Below are 21,295 nucleotides of genomic sequence, written 5' to 3' on the forward strand. Positions count from 1 at the left end.
TTGGAGCCACTGCTTCACTAAAGGGTGAGGAACATTTTGTCACTCAATGCCACTGGATTGCTTGGAGACTGGGGCCTGAGAATATGGAGAAAACAAGAGTGAAAAAAAAAAATCTGTGGGAATTCCCCCTCTGTCTGAGCTTTAGGAGTTTCCTTTCCCATTCCTTAAGTCAGGCTGCTTCAGGGTCCTTCTAGGTCTGCACCATAATATTCACATCCAGGTTTCATGCTGCCTTGAGTCCAGTCCAGGGGATACTGGAGTGAAAAAAAAAAGGTAAATTCACTTCTGGTGGTGGTACTTTGAATTCTCTGAGTTCTCAAATAGATGGATCATGATTTTTGTTTAAGTTTTACTGTTGAGTTCAGTGGGAGATGAAGGATAGCATGTGTTTACTCCATCTTAACCGGAACTAGAATCCTTAATTTGCTTTTTATCTTCAGGGACATAAGGACGTATCAAATAGCACCTTAAAGTCTGTGTTTGATATTCTGGAGCTCCTACAGCTCTGTTTCTGTTGGTTCTGGCTTAAAATGATTTTTAAGAGGGCCTCACAATGTTTGATTGTTTGACTCCGTATTTGGAAATTTATTTTTACAAATAATAGGCTGCTGCTAGCATCTTCTAAAGAGGATTTCTATTTTCTTTTGCCAGGTACTGGAGACGTAGGGCCAGGTCAAAACTTGAGGTTCTTCTGAGTTGCCTAGAGTACAGTCCACATTCTCTTCGGAGTTAGATACTTAAGTTCTCAATCAAGAAGAAATGTTGTTATGCTAGAGTGTTCTGGCCTTTGGTAGGCTCTACACTACGAACCTTCTCTCAGCAGCTCCTTCTCTCAGCTACGTTCTATGGATGGGAAAATAGCCCTGGGAAAGAAAACATCCTTTGCGGGGGTACAGTCTCAGGATGAGTGGTAAGGGATTTGACACATCCAGAGTTTGTGCTTTTAACAAGTGCAGGATTCCAACTCTTTCACCTTTTCCTGGGAGCCTATTACCAAAAAGTCTCACTCTCAGTTGCTTTTCCTGTACTGGTAAATGCTCCAGGGCAGATATGGCTCCAGTTTACCTCTTTAAGGTCTAACTTGTCTGTTCAATGGCAGGTAGCTCTTCACTAGCCAGCTCCTTTAGTTGTTCTCAGTCAATACTAGAAACAGAAGACAAGTTTTTTAAACTAATTTTGCTCAGATTATAGGTGGTCCTTTGAATTGGGAGTCACATCTTTCTTTCATTCTGGAATGGCCTCTGCCACTGTTCCCTAAATACTTTCTTCTGCACTTTTTCTTTTAGATCTCTTGGAATAGTGCTCAATTGCATTTTGTCTTTTTTTGCTCTATAAAGTTGATTTTCTCAAGTTACCTATTCCTTCTACTGTATGTTTCTGTCTTTTCTACTAAAATATGTCTTTGCATATTTAAAATAACCCCAAGAGGTATTTTTCTCAGTGACTGTCTTTCTTCCAAATATCCTGTTCTTGTTTTAAGGAATGGATTTTTATATCTCTCTGTGCAGAGTTCTAGAAATGGTTTTCTTCTCCTCCTCAAATTAACTATTTTCTCCAAAATCTGTAAGCTCACTTACTAGGTTCTTTACCATCACCCCTCAAAAATCCTGGTTCTCTTATAACTGGTGATCCCTTGCTGTCAGTTCTAATTAACACAAGATGACCAAGTACCTAGTATCATCTAAACAAATCTGTTTTCTGGTCACAGCTTGTCTTTTTGTAGGTGTTCTGACTGTGAATTCCATGCAGGATGACCTAATCGCTCAACTTTGCTTCATGATAATGCCAGAGTTACTGGAACTTTATTCCAGGCACCACATCCAGACTAAAATGCTCCATTTCAACAAATTTTCTACTAGTATTTCTATGAGATACTCTTTGGTGTTTTTCGCATGGGGAGAATGTTGGCTGATTACACTCTGGCTGAGGCAAGGAAGGAGGTCTTGAGGGTACGGGCCCCCTTCTGTAGCACCACGTAACTCCCACACTCTGCAACATCCAATCTAGGGTTCTGTTGGGCAATTGCTTCTCACCATCCAAAGAGTTTGGAGGTTGTGGTTTCTTTTCCTCTTGCAGCCTTCAGATCAATTTTGTCTCCCAGGGTCCATGTTGTTAACCACTACATTATACTACCTCTATGTTTTTATACACAACCACATTTGATACTAGTTAGTAATTATTATGTGCCAGGAACAAAAAAATTTAAAGGTACTGACGCTACTTCTCTGGTGGCACACTGGTAAAGAATCCACCTGCCAATGCAGGGGACATGGGTTCGAGCCCTGGTTCGGGAAGATCACACATGCCACAGAGCAACGAAGCCCGTGTGCCACAATTACTGAGCCTGTGCTCTAGAGGCTGCGAGCCACAACTACTGAGCCCGTGTGCCACAACTACTGAAGCCTGCGCACCTAGAGCCTGTGTTTCACACCAAGAGAAGCCACTGCAATGAGAAGCCTGCGCACCGCAATGAAGAGTAGCCGCTGCTCGCTGGAACCAGAGAAATCCCATGCACAGCAATGAAGATCCAAAACAGCCAAAAAATAATAATAAAAAAAAGAACCCTATGAAACACAGCTGGAGAAACTGAATAGAGAGACTAAACAATATGCTTTAAGTGTCAGAGCAACCTCTGCTTTCATATTTTTCAAAATCAGAATCCTTTTATTTTAACCCAAAAGTCGATATTTCTAGATACTAGTCCAAAGTCTAGGAAATCCGAAAACTGTTAAGGCTTACTTATTCTATGCTAAACTTATATAATATTTGGAAATTGCCAATAGACTGTTATATGCCAGATTTAGCATGATGTAATTCAGTGAAAGGGACTCAAGTGAAAAGAGTGAAAAACCAAATGTTTCATTTTTCATTATGACTAAGTGCAGGATAAGGAGGAGTCAAAGTGGGGGGAAAACCACACACACACACGTCCTTTTCCATAGGCACAGTTTTAAAATTCAACTCTTATTCCTCAAATTTCAACCTAAATGATGTAGAGAATTTTCTTCCTTCCTACTTTATAAGGACTCTTAAATTTTCTTTGATAGTTTTTAATTGCTACACTTTTTTTTTTTACTGTTGCCCTTCTCAGAATTTCAGAGAAAATCCTATGAAATCTAATCAAACTAAGTCACAGTCTTCCAAAAGTTGAAAAAAAAAAAAAAAACCCAAATAGTAGATTAAGTTAAAAGTACAAGCTTAGTCCTTGCTTCATTCAAATAGTAACATGATTAAAACATACTATAGGAACAGTAATCAATATTTTTACAAAGAAAGGTATACTGTTATTAAAAATTGGCAATTCACTGATTAATTAATTCAATGTTTTACTCAATTTATTTCCATGAAACAGCTAATCTGGCATTCATATTATTATTTCAGAAAGCTAGCTAAAACATTAGAAGTAGACATTTGCACATTAGCAGGGAGAAAAAAAAGCCTACTATGACTTCTCAGTTTCATTCAGATCAATCTAAGTTTCATTCAGTATCTCCAGGCAAAGTACGGCACATAATAGACACTCAGTAGACATTTCATAAATGACTAAATGTAGTTGTACACCTATTTTAAAACTAAGATTTCAAAATAAATACAAATAAAAATTCTAGAATACAGAATACTATATCTCAGCACTAAAGATCCTAAAAATGTTCAAAAAGCTTAGATAGAAACATTTTTTAAGTATTTTTACTAACCTCCCTTTCACTGTAGTGATTCTTTTCTTTTGTATCACCAAACAAAAGGGCTCAGATAGTTTTTGACAACAAAACTCACCAAAAATGTTGGTCTTTACAGTAAGCGCAAGATGAGTATTATTCCTCAAAATTTCAAGGGCCTTCACAAACGTTATATTCTCAAAGTTTTGTCCATTTACTTCCATTATCTTGAGAAAAGTGTTTGAAAAATACAAATTAAGACAAAAACAGTATTAGTTATTTCTGCAATCTTAAGTTTAATGGTGAAAAAATAAAACTTAAATAAAATGCACCTGTGTGTGAACAATGGTTAACTCTGTGAGTAGTGGAATTACTACCTTTTTTTCTCTGTATTGTGGTATTTTCCTAAATCTCTACTATAAACATTTTTTTTTTAAAGTTCACTCCTGGGCTTCTCTGGTGGCGCAGTGGTTGAGAGTCCGCCTGCCGTTGCAGGGGACACGGGTTCGTGCCCCGGTCCGGGAAGATCCCACATGCCGCAGAGCGGCTGGGTCTGTGAGCCGTGGCCGCTGAGCCTGCGCGTCTGAAGCCTGTGCTCCGCAACGGGAGAGGCCACAACAGTGAGAGGCCTGTGTACCGCCAAAAAAAAAAAGCAACAAGCATAATTGTGATGGGGTCTTGCTCCATTTGACACTGCTGATCACTCACATCAGGGCTTCACAAACTTGGCTGCACCTCAGAATCATCAGGAAGCTTATTCAAAAAGTACTAATTCCAAGGAAGAAGGATAAAGAGATAAACACAATGAGAAAAAAAAGGCAGCACAGAGGACAGATCTCAAGGATTGACACAAAGATTTCAAAAGGATAAAAAAGAGTGAGAAACAAAATATTAGGAAAAGAAAAAGAAAAAAAAAGTCACAGAAGTAAAATCCCCAGAGTTCAAAAAAGTCTTCAGTCTACATACTGAAATGGATCATCTAGTACCAGGAAAATAAATAAATAAATAAATAGATTAAAAAAAAAAAAAGATCCCATGAAAATTCTGAATTCCAAAGACTTAGAACAAAGACTCTATAAGGATCACTGTGGGGGTTGGTGGTGGTGGTGGTGGTGGGGAGGAGAAGAACCAGAGGTACCTGGAAAAGAAAAATAAAGGATGGTTTGGACTTCTTTTGAGCCACACTAAGTGATGTGATACTTTTCTGTGACTTTAATGTTCTGAGGGAAGAATGACTGTGATAGAAAATTGAACAAAAAGTATCATCAAGACATGTAAGGACACAAAGTTACAGTACTCATTTACCCTTTTGGAAAAAAGTACTAGAAAAGGTACTAGAAGTATTAGAAGACAATCGTGAGATAAAATAATGGGGACATATGGGCGTAGATGAAGTGGAGGTGATCGATGAAATCAGTAAGGCAGGTGCAAATATCTAAATGACTGTTAATAATAAGCTTATGAAACTTAATGCAAATGTCAAAGTACTCTTAAAAGAGAACATCCATAATGTTAAAAAATGACTTATAATCTAGATCTAAAATCTCAGATAATTTCAACCATACTTGGGAGGACTGAGGGAAGAAGTAAAAACATGATAAATTTCTCTCCTCTGTCAGGAATGAAACCACTGGATTTTTCTTTTTTTTTTTCTTCCTGTGAAGAACGAGATTCTTAAATATGTTTATCAAAAAATACTAGAACAATAAATATAATGATTCCAGGTTCCTTGCTACTAGATATTCTTAATGAGTAGTCTGAGTAAGGTCCAGAAATCTCTATTCTATAAAACTCCCTTATGGGAAGAAGGGAATCATTAAAACATTATATCAGAGTTTCTTTTCTAAAATTACATCATTTTCTAAATTTTAAAATATTTTATTACGATATACGTTTTACTTATTATGTGTGAGTTTCTTAACCCCTTGCACTATTAATATTTGGTCTGGATAACTCTGTTGTGGTGGCTGCTTTGTCACGGGGTGTTGTAGGCTCTTTAGCAGTATCCCTGGCCTCTATCCACTAGATGCCAGTAGTAATTCCCAAGTCATGACAATCAAAAATAACTCCAGACATCACCAAATGTCTCCTGGGTGACAAAATTACTGCTGGTTGAGAGCCACTGTCCTGAAGTATAGACCTTTTCATAATGTGAATGCCCTCTTTTTTTTGGCCTCGTGGCATGCGGGATCTTAGTTCCTTGACTAGGGATTGAAACTGTGCCCGCTGCAGTGGAAGCATGGACTCTTACCCACTGAACCACCAGGGAAGTCCCTGTGAATGCCCTCTTAATTTAAAAAAATGACAGTACGGTTTGGTTAAAAGTAAAATAAAGTCACATTCTAAATGAACGTGTGAACAAACCAAAATTTTTAAGTGGAACAAATTCAGCTTCCCAAGTGATTCAGCTAGATGAGAAACCACTCTTTGGTGTACATGAGAATTATCTAGACTCTTTGGTGTACAGGAGAATTATCTAGAGAGCTTTGTTCAAAATACAGATTTCCAGTCTTCATCTCTGTAGAATGTGATTAATATGATTACTAAGACTGAGGTGGGTCTAGGAATTGTATTTTTTAGTAAAAAGGCTGTCTGTAATCTCATTTTTGAAATATATTGTTCTATAGTTAACTAATGCCTACATGGAGAGAATAAATTCCTATCAACTTACTCCCAGTGTCTCCTTCCTTTTCCTAGTCCCTCAGCCAGCTCACTCTGCTTATGGATGTAGTTCTGTTACCATATGAACATTACTTAAACCAAAACCATCATTTATGGTAATCTTAGGCCACTTAGAGTAAAGACAGAAGTGCTTACTCCTTTACAGCATGCAAGGGTAGGGTGCTAATTCTCATATGGATCTTTCTGGAATACTGTGAAGTTGCCAACTGATAGAGGTCCTAATCCTTGGAGGATATGCAGGACCATTCAGGTTGATAGTGGCCAGACTACCATGCTGTTTCTGGATGTACTATATCAAATTTACCATTAAAAGTAATGGATATATGACAAAGACATTTTTAAAATAAACGATTTAAAAAATAATACCTCTAAAAAGAAGCTTAAAAAATACTTCCTAAAATTTACCATGCTTACTTGAAGAAATATCAGATGAGGAAAAAAGTAGCACACCTATTACTTATAAAAAGGCTTTAAGTGGTTGTTATTTACTTACCTGATCACCACGTTTCAGTCCTGCATCAGCAGCTTTGCTACCAGGTTCTACACCTTCAACAAAAATACCAAATGCCTTCTCACTTCCTCCATTTAGGCTGAAATGCAGAGGGGACTCCCGGGAAGCCTTTTGCAGCACAACCTGTCTCCACTTAGCCTTTGCAGCACAGGCAATATTCAATAACCGGAGATGACCATTCATTTTCTAGAAAGTAGAAATGGGTAAGGTATATATAAATGTATATATTTATTCCTATAGGCTTTTATAAATCACCTAAAATTATTAGAATTAGAGCTATATTTAAAATATAGAGGAAATAAAGAACATATAAATAGGGGTAAATAAAACTGAAGGAGGGAAACATTCCACCCTAGAGCACTCTCAAGAATAAGATCTCTTAATATGATTTTTTTTTAAGTTTCTAGAAAAGGTGAGAAAAGATTTCAAAGTGATGTCTCATTTAGAGAGGGATGACAAAAAAAATTTCTTCTTCATTTTCTGAACCTTACTAATACATAATGTTATTACCATCTTGCTTATCTCCTGGCTGTTACATAAAACCAGAATCTTTTTAAACGTTTATTTAAAACCTTAAAGGACTTGAACCACCTTCCCAACATTGTCTAACATTCAAAGACACATTCAAGTCTCCATCTCTTCTAGAAATATTATTCTTATATTATTTTAGATCTTCCTATATTATTTTAGATCTTCCTTAAACTTAGTAATATTCTAACTTTCAGGTTCTAACATCAGTTTAATATTTAACTATTCTCGAATAGTGTACGAAGTAAATCTCATGTCTATAACAAGAAGCTAAATTTTTTTCAGGGTAGGAACCAAGTCTTACACCTGTTGTGATCCTACATAACAGCTTGGAGTATAAAGTAGAATTCAATAAATACTTGATGACTGACTCGATTACTGGGGGAAAAAAATCCCATGATTGTAAGGCAGTTTCTATTTTCCATAAGCCCCTTGAATATTTACATAGCCAGCACTGGAAGAGCCTCTATGGACCTCTTAATCAAGTTCCCTGTTCATCCCCCCCATTTCACATAGAGCAGATGTGCTGCTGAAAAGGCTACAGGAATCAAGAGGTAAGGAAAGGGACAAAATAATCTGTCAATTTCCCCCTCTTTATTCAACTTAACCCACTTGTACTATATGAGTAATAACAATGGTTCTTGAAAATCTGCTATGTGCCAGGTTTTGCTGGCCGATTCTTATGTTTATTAACTCACTAAAATCCTCACAACAATCTCAACAATCTAGAGGCTACTGTCTATAAAATAAGACAACTGAGGCATATAAGGTTGGACAACTTGTCCAAGTTCACATATGCACCAAGTGGTGAAGTCTGAATGTTAATTCAGGCAATCTGACTCCTGAGCTGCATTATTATTTACTTCCTAAAATTTCAAGTTTCTTGGAGCAGATAACCCAGTTGCAGTTCAAAGTTTTATATCTAATAGGGAGAATAAAATGGATTTATAAATAGCTACCATGAAAGTTAAGAAGACCTTGAGGGTATTAATCGTAGGTGTTGTATATTAAGAACAAGTGAAATCACATGCAGAAGGGAGACTTAGAAAGTCTAAAGTAGATCTGATAAAGTATGTGTATTTGTATGCCTAAATCACTGAAGACTGTGGAAGAAGCATGATTTTTGTTTGGGCTGAAGTAGCAGAGGATGAACAGAAGTCTAGAATACAGATTTAGAAGTTCTCAGAACAGGCAATCAAGACACAGGAGAAGATGAAAGCTGTTCTGAGTTGCTATTCTTCGGGGGTGGGGTGGGAGGTTAGTAGGAATCCCTAAACTCTGAAGAAGATAAAATTCTTCTGAGCCTTACTGTATCTTCCAGATTTTTTTCAAATTCCTCCAGAAATCGAGTCATAGCAGGATCACCTTCAAAATCATTAAAATGATTATTTACCCATAATAATACAATCCGTGTTACCTGCGGAAACATGGAAGAGGCAGCATACGATTATACGAGAGGCATTCTTTCTGCAAAAGTAGGTTCCAAAAGCATGTCTTAAACCGAGGGGAAATTGAGCTTTATGGCTAATCCCTTTGCCCACCTGCTCACACACAAAAGGCTCATTCTAACAGAGAGGCATGTTTTAGTTTGAGCTTTTGCTTCCTTACGTACACAAGTAACAGAGAAAGCCAAGACCGCCTTCACTGAAAAAACAAGCCTGTATACTAACATGTAAGAAGTACATGGGATATATATTTTGGACAGTATCTTAAAACACAAGCCGCCAAGAGCAGACAAATGTCAAAAGTGTTTCTTTAGCTGAGAACATGTTTCACCAAAATTGTAATAAAAATCTGAAACTTCCTTCATAAATACTGTGTATTTTCAAAGTTGTGAACTGATTTATTACTTTGTACCACAGATTAACAGAAAAGTTAAAAACAAATGGAGGTTGAATTAAATAATGTGTCTACAGGAACTCTACTCAGTGCTTTGTGGTGACCTAAATGCAAAGGAAATCCAGAAAAGAGGGGATATATGTATACGTATACCTGATTCACTTTGCTGTACAGCAGAAATACAACACTGTAAAGCAACTACACTCCAATAAATATTAATAATAATAAAAAGCTTCTGAATATTAAGAAAAGACAGAGGAGCCAAAATAAGATCAAAAGAAATAAGCCAGAGAATTTTCCAAAATCTAAAAAAAAAAAAAAAAAGGAAAAAAAAAGTGCCTAATAATATAAGTAATTTAAGTCATATACTTTTAAAATTGTGGTAAAATACACATAAAATCCACCATTTTAACCACTCTAAAGTGTACAATTCAGTGGCATTTAGCACATTCACAATTGTGTACAACCGTCCCCACTACTAGTTCTAGAACATTTTCATCACCCCAAAAGAAAACTCCATTCCCAATAAGCAGTCACCTCCCATTCTACCCTTCTTCCAGCCCCTAACAGCCACTACTTACTTGCTTTTCTGTCTCTGTGATTTGTCTACCTGGATATCTCATACAATATGTGATCTTTTATGACTGGCTTCTTTGTCTTACCATAATATTTTCAAGGTTTATGCATGTTGCAGCATGTATCAGTATTTCATTTTTTTTAATGGCTGAATAATATTTCATTATATGGTATACCATATTTTGTTTATCCATTCATCAGCTGATGGACATTTGGGTTGTTTCCACATTTTGGCCATCATCAATAGTGCTGCTATGAACACTGCTTACAAACTTTTGTTTGCACACCTATTAGCTCTTTTGGATATATGCTTCAGGAGTAGTAATTCTATGTTTAACTTTCTGAAGAACCGCTAAGCTGTTTTCCACAGCAGCTACATCATTTTACATTACTATAAGCAAGTATGGGAATTCCATTTTCTCCACATCAACACCCTTAAAATGCTTGTTATTTCCTTTCCTTTTTTTAAGTCATCTTAGTGGGTGTGAAGTGAACAAAACCATCACTGTGGTTATGATTTGCAATTTCCCTGACTAATGACATTGAACATCTTTTTCATGTGATTGCTGGCCATTTACATATCTTCTTGGGAGAAATGTCTATTCAAGTCCTTTGTCCATTTTAAATTGTATTGTCTTTTTGGTGTTGAGTTGTAAGAGTTCTTTATACATTCTGGATACTAGACCCTTATCAGACATATGATTTGCAAATATATTCTCCTATTCCATGTGTTGTCCTGTTTTTCCTGATAGTACCTTTAATGTAGAAAAGGTTTTAATTTTGATGAAGTTCAATATATCTATTTTTTCCATTGTTCAAGGTTGAGCTTTGGGTATCATACCTAAGAAACCATTGCCTAATCCAAGGTCATGATTTTTTTTCACCCCTTCTTTTCTTTGAAGACTATTATAGTTTTAGCTCTAATATTACGTTTCTGATCCATTTTGAGTTAATGCTGAATACGGTATAAAGGTCAAACTTCATTCTTTTACACATGAATATTTAAGTTGTCCCTAAATCATATGTTTGTTCATTCTCTAGCATGCCTTTATTTCCTCAGCGACATAAGTAACTATATATAATTTCAAAATCAGGGGGAAGGCAAACCTGTAGTTTTGGACACCTGAGTTTCCTAGACGATAGAATTCCACAGTTCGACTACATCTAACTTATTTCCCTTAAAGTGTAACTCAGAAAGATACACCAGGCAATTATTAATTACTATGGCCCTACTTTTATTTTTCTTAAAATGACTAACTTCCTACCTGTTACTGAGGTAGTTTACTGGTAGTAATGTACCAGTATCACTATTCTTTCCATGGGAAGTACAAACACCCCATAAAATAAGGTAAGATAATCTATTTATAACAGCAAACAATGTTTAATGCAAAAAAAAAAAAAAAAGCTCAAAGCTAGATTAAAATAAGTTACAGCAGTGATAAATTAAGGTCAAAAAGATAAACTGTTTTAAAATGATTATAAAGTCTTTAACTCAAAAATCAATGTATTTCTAATTCTATTTAGATTGTTTCTAAGCCCTCTTAAAAAAATTTACTTGGTGGATATTCTTTCTAAACTATTAAATGACTTTTAAATGTTTTATTGATCTCCTCAGTAACCACCAAGTACTTTGATAAAGTGTAAAAATATTATCATCCACCTTCTGAATTTACAGCTACACCACAGCCTGCTTTCAGTTTTTGCCTTTTAAAAGGCAAAATATCCACTTTTAACATTTTATTCTGTCATAAAAGTAACCAAGCAGAGATATGTCTATACTGATTCACTAACTTTTTTTTTTTTTTAACATCTTTATTGGAGTATAATTGCTTTACAATGGTATGTTAGTTTCAGCTTCACAACAAAATGAATCAGTTATATATATACATATATTCCCATATCTCTTCCCGCTTGCGTCTCCCTCCCTCCCACACTCCCTATCCCACCCCTCCAGGCGGTCACAAAGCACCGAGCTGATTCACTAACTTTTTAGGTGAACTGAATTTTATCAAAATAAACATTTAATTTGTCAGTTGCAAAAGGTTTTGGGGGAATAAAATTTAAAATCACTTTCATGCCTTTTATAATTATAAAACCAACCTTATCCCTTAAGCTGTCAATTTTAAACCATTCCAATAGTTTGGTCCCAACATCCAAAGGACTTTCAAGAAATGTTCTATAAGTTAATAGGAAATCTTCTATATAAGTTGGGTCCACAATGGAATGCTCTTCTATTAAATGCATGATGAGACGCTCAGGTGTTGCCTAAAAAAGAAAAATATAGGAAGAATTAGAAAATAAACAAGTAGCTCAGGAACCAAAGAACTCCTATTGATTACTTCCTTTTGTAGCCACTCTATTACAAAGTCCTTGAAGTAAAGTTTCACCTTTAAAACCCTCAGCACTGGGAGTAGGTAGTCTCTCTAGGTTGTAGTCCACCATCACCCAGAGGTTTAGAGAGAGAAAAGGCAGAGGAATAAACATGCACAACAGCATTTACTCGGCCGTAGTTGTTTTTATTGGCATTTCATCATAGGAATGGGGGGATAATGTAATGACTGTCGCGAGTAAAGAGAAAGAAGAGGTAAGAGTTAAATTAAAGAAGTAAATAAAGTTTTCTTCCAAATTTAATCATCCTTAAATTCTCTTCTGTCCCAGGCTATAGGAACAACATAGCAGCTCAAGATAGCTTGTTTTATTGTTGTTACTTCCGGGAATAGAGGTTTCCTCTTCTATGGTTTCTTCATTCTAGTTCACCAGAGGAACCAGAAGTTCTATAGATAGTTTTTACATTAACTCAGAGTTTAACTCCTTGCCTGTTTCCCAATTTATAAAAAGGAATGCAAACAACATATATCTACTGCTCCTTCTTGAGCTTCTGAATCAATGTTAAACTTTATTACCTTAGCAGCATTTTCAAAAATGGGTACACAAAACAAATACAGAAATTAACCAGATGTTAAGCCAAATATAAAAACCAACTGTTGCCCATAACCTCAAATTTCAATTTGTTGCATTCATCCAAAGAATTTCACTGGCCAGAATTATTGCATGGCAAACATAGATTAATACTAACAGTGTTCTTATTTAAGAATTTATTAAAAAATAAAAAAGGGTACCCCACTGCTAATAAGGTATGTAAATCATTTCTCTAGAAGGAAGTCAGAGGAAAGGCTCTTTGAATTACCTATTTAAGGGACAAGACAACCACAGGTCATTCCTATTCTTCTCCCACCCTCCAAAATACCCCAAGAACACCAAATTGGGTCTATCATTAAGGCAAATCACAATCTGAGTTCACTTAAAATGCGGTTCTTAGATCATATATAGCTAAGTCAGGGGTGGAAATGATCAACATGTTAAAGAAAGGCCATTATTCTGATTAGCTAAATCACTGAGGCAGGATCTCTGTGGAGACTAGGCCATATATTCAAAACCGTATTTTTTTTTTTTTTTTTTTTCCCGGTACGCGGGCCTCTCACTGTTGTGGCCTCTCCCGTTGCGGTCCGGACATGCAGGCTCAGCGGCTATGGCTCACGGGCCCAGCTGCTCCGCAGCACGTGGGATCTTCCCGGACCGGGGCACGAACCGCGTCCCCTACATCGGCAGGCAGACTCTCAACCACTGCGCCACCAGGGAAGCCCTCAAAACTGTATTTAAAGACAAGTCCCTGGGACTTCCCTGGTGGTTCAGTAGCAAAGAATCCACCTTACAATGCAGGGGACTCGAGTTTGATTCCTGGTTAGAGAATTAAGACCCCACATGCCACGGGGCAACTAAGCCCATGCACCACAACTACTGAGCTTGCACACCTCAGCTAGCAAGCCCACGTGCCACAAACTACAGAGCCCATGTGCGCTGGAGCTTGTGCGCCACAACTAGAGAAGAGAAAACCCGCACGCCACAACTAGAGAGAGGTTCATGCACCACAAGAAGATACCACGTGCCGCAATTAAGACCCAACACAGCCAAAAATAAATAAAATAAATAAATAATAAATCAATCTTTTTTTTTTTTAAAAAAAAGACAAGTCCCATTGTCATGCAGAAGCATGTTACCAAATTGCTCACTAGCATCTAATAAGGTGGATGCTGGGTGACAGGGTACGCAGAGTGGGCAGGTGAAGGAGATGGCTGGCATGGTAGAGGTTGGTTATGATGAACAAATAAGTAAATATACAGAGCATAACAAGAGCCACTGTTGGATAAAGTATTTACAAGTAGGGGAAGGAAAAGGTTACCAAAAACTTTGTGGTATAGTACTGGAACTGGGAGTACTGGTATGAACTCTTGACTGTTATCAATAGATACATATAAAAAGATATAGGTGTGTATGAATTTATAGTAAATAAATACATATATTTCCTACCTCTGTCTGATGAAAAGTTCTAGAAGCAATGACACCACAGTAGCAGTGAACAGAGTGCCCAGATCTTGGTTTTTTAATGCTGTTCTCTACTAGAAGGATCCAGGGCTCTCTGGAGAAATGTCTGATTCCAAAGCAGGGGCAGTGAAAGATGAGCCTGGAACATCTCGTTTTGCCAGATAATAATGAAGCTCTCAAAAAATGATGGGGACATGTCAAAAGGAATCAGGAATCAGCCTTAAGAGAGTCCCACTGGCCAAATCTGGGACAATCTGATGATCAGAACAACACTGATGGTAAGGGAATACAATACATGAGACCATAACAATATAATTAAAGAGGGGAGAATGCTCATTCTTACAGTAGAATGACAATAAATGTAGAAGAAGTAATGGAAATAGAAAATCACCATTACAGGCCGGAGTAGTCAATCGAAGTAAAGACTGGTGGATAGAGGTTTGTAAGAGATACTGACACTATCCCAGAACATCAATGCTCCAAATGCTCATCAATTACAAAGGGTAAAATGGTGGCTTTAAGTGAAGAAACTTGACAGACACCAAGAGGACCAGGTGATTAAGGTTAACTTCACTGGTGGTGAGATAGGTTGACATTGTATGCTCCCTGAAATGATGCACTGAGAAAAGCACAACATTATTTCTGTGGAATTCCTGCCTGGAAAGCATGACTGTAGTCTGGGCATGAGGCAACACAGGATAGATCTTGTCTGAGGGTCATAGTACAGACTGTAAGGGCTGTATTCTTTAAAACTGCTGAGAACGTGAATAGGGAAAGACTGTTCCTGGCGTAGACTTAAGTGACATGATAACTAAATGCAACTGTGTGCCTGGATGAGATTCTGAACCAAAAAGGAAAAAAGAGCCATTGTTGGGATAGTTGGTGAAAATCTAAATAGCATCTGTGGACTGAATGGTTTTACTTTATCAATGTACATTTCCTAACTTGAAGGTTTCTATGGTGTTTATATAGGAGACTGTTCTTGCTTTTAGGATATACACAATGAAACATTTAGGAGTGAGGAGGCATCACATTTGCAGACTGCTCTCAAACGGTTGAAAAAGACTGATGATAATGGAGAAAATGCAGTGAAATGTTAACATCTGGGGAATCTGAGTCAGGGTGTTCTCTGTACTGTTCTTGCAACTCTTCTGTAAGTTTGAAATTACAGGGCTTCCCTGGTGGCGCAGTGGTTAAGAATCCGCCTGCCAATGTAGGAGACATGGGTTTGAGCCCTGGTCCAGGAAGATCCCACATGCTGCGGAGCAACTAAGCCCGTGCGCCACAACTACTGAGCCTGCACTCTAGAGCCTGCAAGCCACAACTACTGAGCCTGCATGCCACAACTACTGAAGCCCGTGCGCCTAGAGCCCGTGCTCTACAACAAGAGAAGCCACTGCAATGAGAAGCCTGCGCACTGCAACAAAGAGTAGCCCCTGCTCGCTGCAACTAGAGAAAAGCCAACAAAGACCCAATGCAGCCAAAAATAAATAAATTTGTAAAAAGAAAAAAGAAATTATAAAAATATAAGGCTCACTTTGAGTCTTCATAAAAAGATAGTCTATGGCAGTCCACATATATACTCATTTTTTTCTACATAGAAAGCTTACGCCTATCAACTTAGGAGAAGAAAAAGACAGTGTTGAGGAATAGCCTGACTCCTGAGAAATATCTTATCTGACACCAGTCCCTCTTATTGTTAAATAAAGCTTCTGCACTTATAATGAAAAATAACACATGTACTTATTTTGCAACCAAGACTTGCTTGAAAAGAAAAAAAGGTCATGCATTTACTTCTTCTCTTGCACCTAGAATTACTCTATTTTACATCTACATGTCATAAAAGAGACAGGGAGATGGGAGAGTGGAAGGCAAGGGGGCAAGGAATAGGGGAGAGAAGGAATTAGAGAAGGGAAAACAATATGGGTAGTAATACTCAGATTCTATAGCATGCTAAGGCTTTTGATTTGCCACATTTAGCCCTAATAAAGCCCTGCCATAGCATCCCCATTTTCAGATATGAAAATTGAGGTTCAGAGAAGTTAATGTCTATTTCAATGCCACAGAGATCTAGTAAGCACTCATCTAGGATTCTTTATGCATTTATGGTTGGTCCTTTCAATTTCTGTTTTGTTTCTAAATATTGCTGTCTTTGATGAAATTAATTCCCATTATCAACGGATCATACAATAAATTTGAGAAGGAAAATTCTGACTGGTATATTCTAAATAGTATCTTTCCATACTGATAATAAATGGCAATGTTACCCTTCCTCAATAAAATGTGTAAAAACCAACTTAGAAAAAGTCAAAAGAATTAACACATTTATTTACACTAGATCCCAAAGTTAATGAATTATCTTGCACTATTCAAAAAGTGGTTCAAAACCTTTTAAGCAAGATGAAAGCTTTATTCTATCAATAACAAGAAAAATAAGTAAAAAATACTCACCTTGATTACAATGTGTCCTTTCCTGGTTCCACTGCGATCTAGTTCACGGTGCTCATGTACCATAACAATTTCTCCTTCTTCCTCAACTTTATGGGTATTTTTTTCCACATGATTTAAAATTCTCCAATAATCCTGCTGGGCTATGCAGACAAACTGTCCGAGAACAACATGGGGACAATTAATGAACCTATAATACATAAATATATCACTATGCACCAAGGCAGAGCACAAAGGTGAGAACTCAAGTGGCATAAGTTCTTTTTTATTTCATCCCTTCATTCCTTAACAAAAATCAAGATAAAATAAATAATTCATGCACAAAGAGACCAAAGAAATTAAATCCATTTGAATTCTGCTCTAAAAGGAGAAGTGAGCATCTACTTCTCTCAAAACTGACACTATGCAAAGAAAACATGAAGCAGGAGTAAGTTAGAAACAAACAACTCAGAAGTTCCTATTTCTTCCTCTATTGAAAAAAACAAAAAAGAGACTGAGCTGGCTAATATCAGATAGAAATTTAACAAATCAACGTTTATTAGATATATTCTCTTTTAAAATATGTATAGTTTGTTCAATTCCACAAATATTTGAGTCTGATATAAAATCTAGTTTCCTTTATTAACTGTGAGCTTTTCAAACCCCCAATTCTCAAATCAAGCTATTTTATTTTGGGGAAGGAAAAAAAAGCTCACCATTTAAAATCAAGAAACAAGAGTACACAAGCAGACATAAGCTTACCTGACAATCGTCTACTTTAGTCCTAACAACTCCATGCGTGTACTGCTTATCCAGAGTGGGTGTAATTCCAAAACTATTTCCCATAAAGAGATTTTCAACTTTTCCATCTGGATGACTAATTTCTACAGTGCCGTTTAAAATAACATACCATGAGTCAAGCTATAGAGAAAAATATAGGCTTTAAGAATCTTTGGGAAAAGAGGGTTACATGTTAACTTTGAAAAATAATCAATCAATATATAGAACTCGTATAATTTAAAAAAGAAAAAAGAAGATCTGATTATATTACTAAATACTCTGTCAGTAACACCCTAATCCTGTTAAGCCAACCACTAAAGTTTATTTTACTCTTTCTTCTTTTAGTCACCAAATGAAATCGGGGACTCTCAGTAAATGTTACGGTTAAGACCACCAGCTCTGGGCTTCCCTGGTGGCGCAGTGGCTAAGAATCCGCGTGCTAATGCAGGGGACTATGGGTTCAAGCCCTAGTCCGGGAAGATCCCACATGCTGTGGAGCAACTAAGCCCATGCGCCACAATTACTGAGCCTGTGCTCTAGAGCCCGTAAGCCACAACTACTGAAGCCCCCACGCCTCGACCCTGTGCTCCTCAACAAGAGAAGCCACCGCAATGAGACGCCTGCGCACTGCAACAAAGAGCAGCCCTGCTCACTGCAACTAGAGAAAGCCCGCGTACAGCAACGAAGACCCAAGGCAGCCAAAAACAAAATAATAAAAAAATAAAAGGCTACAAATGGCACAGTCCCATTAATACAAAAAAAAAAAAAAAAAAAAAGACCAACAGCTCTTGGAATTTGAATCCAGAATCTGCCACTGACTACCTGAGTGACTCTGGGCAAGTTATTTAACCTCCTAGGCTTCAGTTTCTTTACTGCTAAAATGGGCATAACAACATTACCTATCACAGGACTTTTGTGTCCATTAAAAATGAGTTTAATACAAACCATGTGATTAGAACAGTGTCTGGCACATAGCAAACATTCAAAAGAAAGAAAGAAAAAAAAAAGGGAGCTAGTGATTAATTCAGAAAAACTATTAAAAGCCTGAATTTTAAGGCATATCTTAAAAAATATTGAAAATTTCTCCTAATGTTAAGAAAATACTGCTCTCAATTTATACCAAAGTATTTAATGCTCTAAGGAGACATATTCTAAGGCCTATTGTATATCAGTAAAAGACTACTTGTTCTCATGTGGTATCCCTTTTATTAGCCTAAACCTTCAATTTTAATGTGAATCAGTTTTAATGTGATTTAAGGGAAATCTGGATTATCAGTTCTGAAGGAGAATCACTGGCAACAAGAAATATTTTTTCAAAACTGTTTTTTTTTAAATTTTTAGTTATTTCAAATATAAAATACACTCATTGTGGAATTTGTGGATTACACAAATTACTTGAGGACAGGGGCTGTACTGGAGTTTTCCACCACTATCCTCACTGTGTACCTAGCACAAAGTAGGCACACAACAAATTTTTGCTGACAGAACCGTGGAATATTAAAAGAAGACAAAATTTGTGGAAAAGTAAAGTTATTCAAAACCCCACTATTTATACAGTTGTCATCAAAAGTTTAGTATTTTTCTCCCATGTTTATATTATTTCATATTGTTTAACTATTTAGACTATCCTGTCCTTTTAAAAAAATTTAATACTATACTCATTTGTTCATCAAACTTTTTTTTAGTATATCCTATGTGCCAAACGATTTCTAGGATACAGGGAGAAAGCATGTAGACAAAGCTAGAGCTAAGGCCCCTGCCCTCAAAGATATCTATCAAATTTTAAAATAACTTGAAAACCTATATAATATTATAATAACCTGTGGCTATATAATAATTTAGTTAACCACTGTTTTTTTCAGGGGGATATATTTTGGTCATTTCCAATTTTTACTATTATACACATCCTGCAATGAATATCTTTTGGCATAACTCTTTGAGTTTTATATTGTGTCTGGAGGAGAGACATTAAAAAGGGGAATAATGGGTTAGAGGCTGTTAATACTTTGAAGCCCATGTTAAAAATTTCTAAATGATTTTCCAGAAATACTGTTTATATTCCTACTAGCAGTATATGACAATGTGCACTGACTGACATTTCACCATTAATTTTTATCAGTTCGATAAGAAAACCAGTGAAGTGCTACCTAACAGCAGTAACACTTTTCAATTCCTCTGAATCCTCCCTCTGCCCATCCGCAAGTTGCCATCCAAGCATTTCTGAAAATAGAATTGCCACATAATGCCTCAACTGATAGCAGTCTACTAGGAGGCACAGGTACCAATACATTTCCTTCATTTAAAAAAAATGTATAATATGAAAAAGGGATAAGGAGATTACATACTTGAAAAACATTTTAATAATAATGTTATAAATATACTAATATAACAATAATTACTGACATGTATACACTGATGTGTATAAAATGGATGACTAATAAGAAAAAAATAAATTAATAAACAAAACAAAACAAAGAATTAAGAAAATTTTTTAAAAATCTTATAATTTAATTTGAGAAATAAAAACAAATTTGGTCCAATGAATATTAATTACTGAACATCTATTCTGTGCAAGGTCCACTGCCAGGAAATCAAAATTAAGACAAAATAAAGCAAAAACAAAACAAAACTTATCTTTTCAGAAATTATAACTATCCCAGACTCAGCAGTCATTTAAAAAACTGTATAAATTTTAAAAGTCAAGATCTACACAAGTTTATGAAAATTAAATTATTCTAAAAATTAGCTGCTATAACCAAGTAATGTGTAACATCTATTTGCTAACCTACCTCTTGCCCATCTTCAAGAATAATAGCTCCAGCCTGCTCCACCACTTCAAAAATCATCACTGAGCAGAGTTCTCTCCTTACAGACATGGTCATGTTTGCAAAAGCAGGAAGCTGGTGCATAAACTCCAGTAACTGTTCTGTTAAAAAACAGAAATTCTAGTTTAGTGACCATCAAGGACTACAGTTTAAAGATACAATAAAATCCAGAATCCAATACCCAATTTTCTAATCAACTTAGGAATTCATGCTGCTTAACTAGAGAAACCAAGATACAAGATGACTGTTGCTTAAAAAAAAATTCAGTTATTTGGTTAACAGATATATTCAGACTCACATGAAAATACAGGCATAATGGAAGACACCAGAATTCACAACCTCCAGAGAGAACCAGGAAACTACACAGATTCAGATGAGCTGGAGAGTTTAGCTAATTTTCCTAGCAGGAGATGCTATTCCATGGTGGTTACATTTAGTGATGTCCTTTGATCTAATAGATTAGTGTAAAAGGCTTTTGTCTGTTTCTTTCTAGGCTAGAGTTTTTAAACAGTTATTAATAAATGTCAGTAAGTAATTAAATTAGGGACAACAAATGTGAATACTAGTTTAAGATTTGTCAAAGCAACTACAAGGTAACTCTTTAATTTAACCAACAAATGTATGAATACCTGCCTCAGGCCATTCCCTGGTATAGATACATGAGCAATAGAGATAAAGGAAAAAACATTTAAGCAGTCAGCTAAGGCTGAAATAGAAGAAATAAGGTGCTATCTATCTACAGATAACTGGAAGTTAATCATATTTCAATTTTTAAGAAAGCCTTGTGAAAACAGCATAGTGTACAATTCTTTATCACTAAAAATGCACTTACAGTTGCTGTCCAGATAGCATTCAAAACATGAGTCTCAACTGTAGGTTGCATAACTATATTATATGTTATTAGCATGGCAAGGAATGTTCAAACGTATTGATCTTTACTCCCATAGATTATAATTATTAGTAGCAGTATCTTCTGACTTGAATCACAGCAGTATGACTCTTATAAAAGGGAAATCTAGGATAAAATCTTAATTGAATCATAATATATAACAACACTAAGTAATCTTTGTCCTTAAAGATAACATTAG

The 21,295-nt window shown here is 36.3% G+C and overlaps 1 protein-coding gene across 9 annotated transcripts in view; it reads right to left on the reverse strand.

The window, feature by feature from the left end:
- The window catches only part of RAPGEF6 (Rap guanine nucleotide exchange factor 6), a 223,374-nt gene that overhangs the window by 61,264 nt on the left and 140,815 nt on the right, over positions 1 to 21,295 (reverse strand). For all 9 annotated transcript variants that reach the window (XM_079917411.1, XM_079917413.1, XM_079917412.1 and 6 more), the window contains 7 exons: positions 20,172 to 20,308; positions 17,365 to 17,523; positions 16,627 to 16,779; positions 11,893 to 12,057; positions 8,687 to 8,794; positions 6,832 to 7,035; positions 3,775 to 3,883 (listed from right to left, as the gene is read on the reverse strand). In XM_079917411.1, the coding sequence (XP_079773537.1) occupies positions 3,775 to 3,883; positions 6,832 to 7,035; positions 8,687 to 8,794; positions 11,893 to 12,057; positions 16,627 to 16,779; positions 17,365 to 17,523; positions 20,172 to 20,308 (1,035 nt within the window). The remainder of the gene's footprint in view (positions 1 to 3,774; positions 3,884 to 6,831; positions 7,036 to 8,686; positions 8,795 to 11,892; positions 12,058 to 16,626; positions 16,780 to 17,364; positions 17,524 to 20,171; positions 20,309 to 21,295) is intronic.

The sequence above is a fragment of the Stenella coeruleoalba genome (assembly GCF_951394435.1).
Source record: "Stenella coeruleoalba genome assembly, chromosome: 3".
Classification (NCBI taxonomy): domain Eukaryota; kingdom Metazoa; phylum Chordata; class Mammalia; order Artiodactyla; family Delphinidae; genus Stenella; species Stenella coeruleoalba.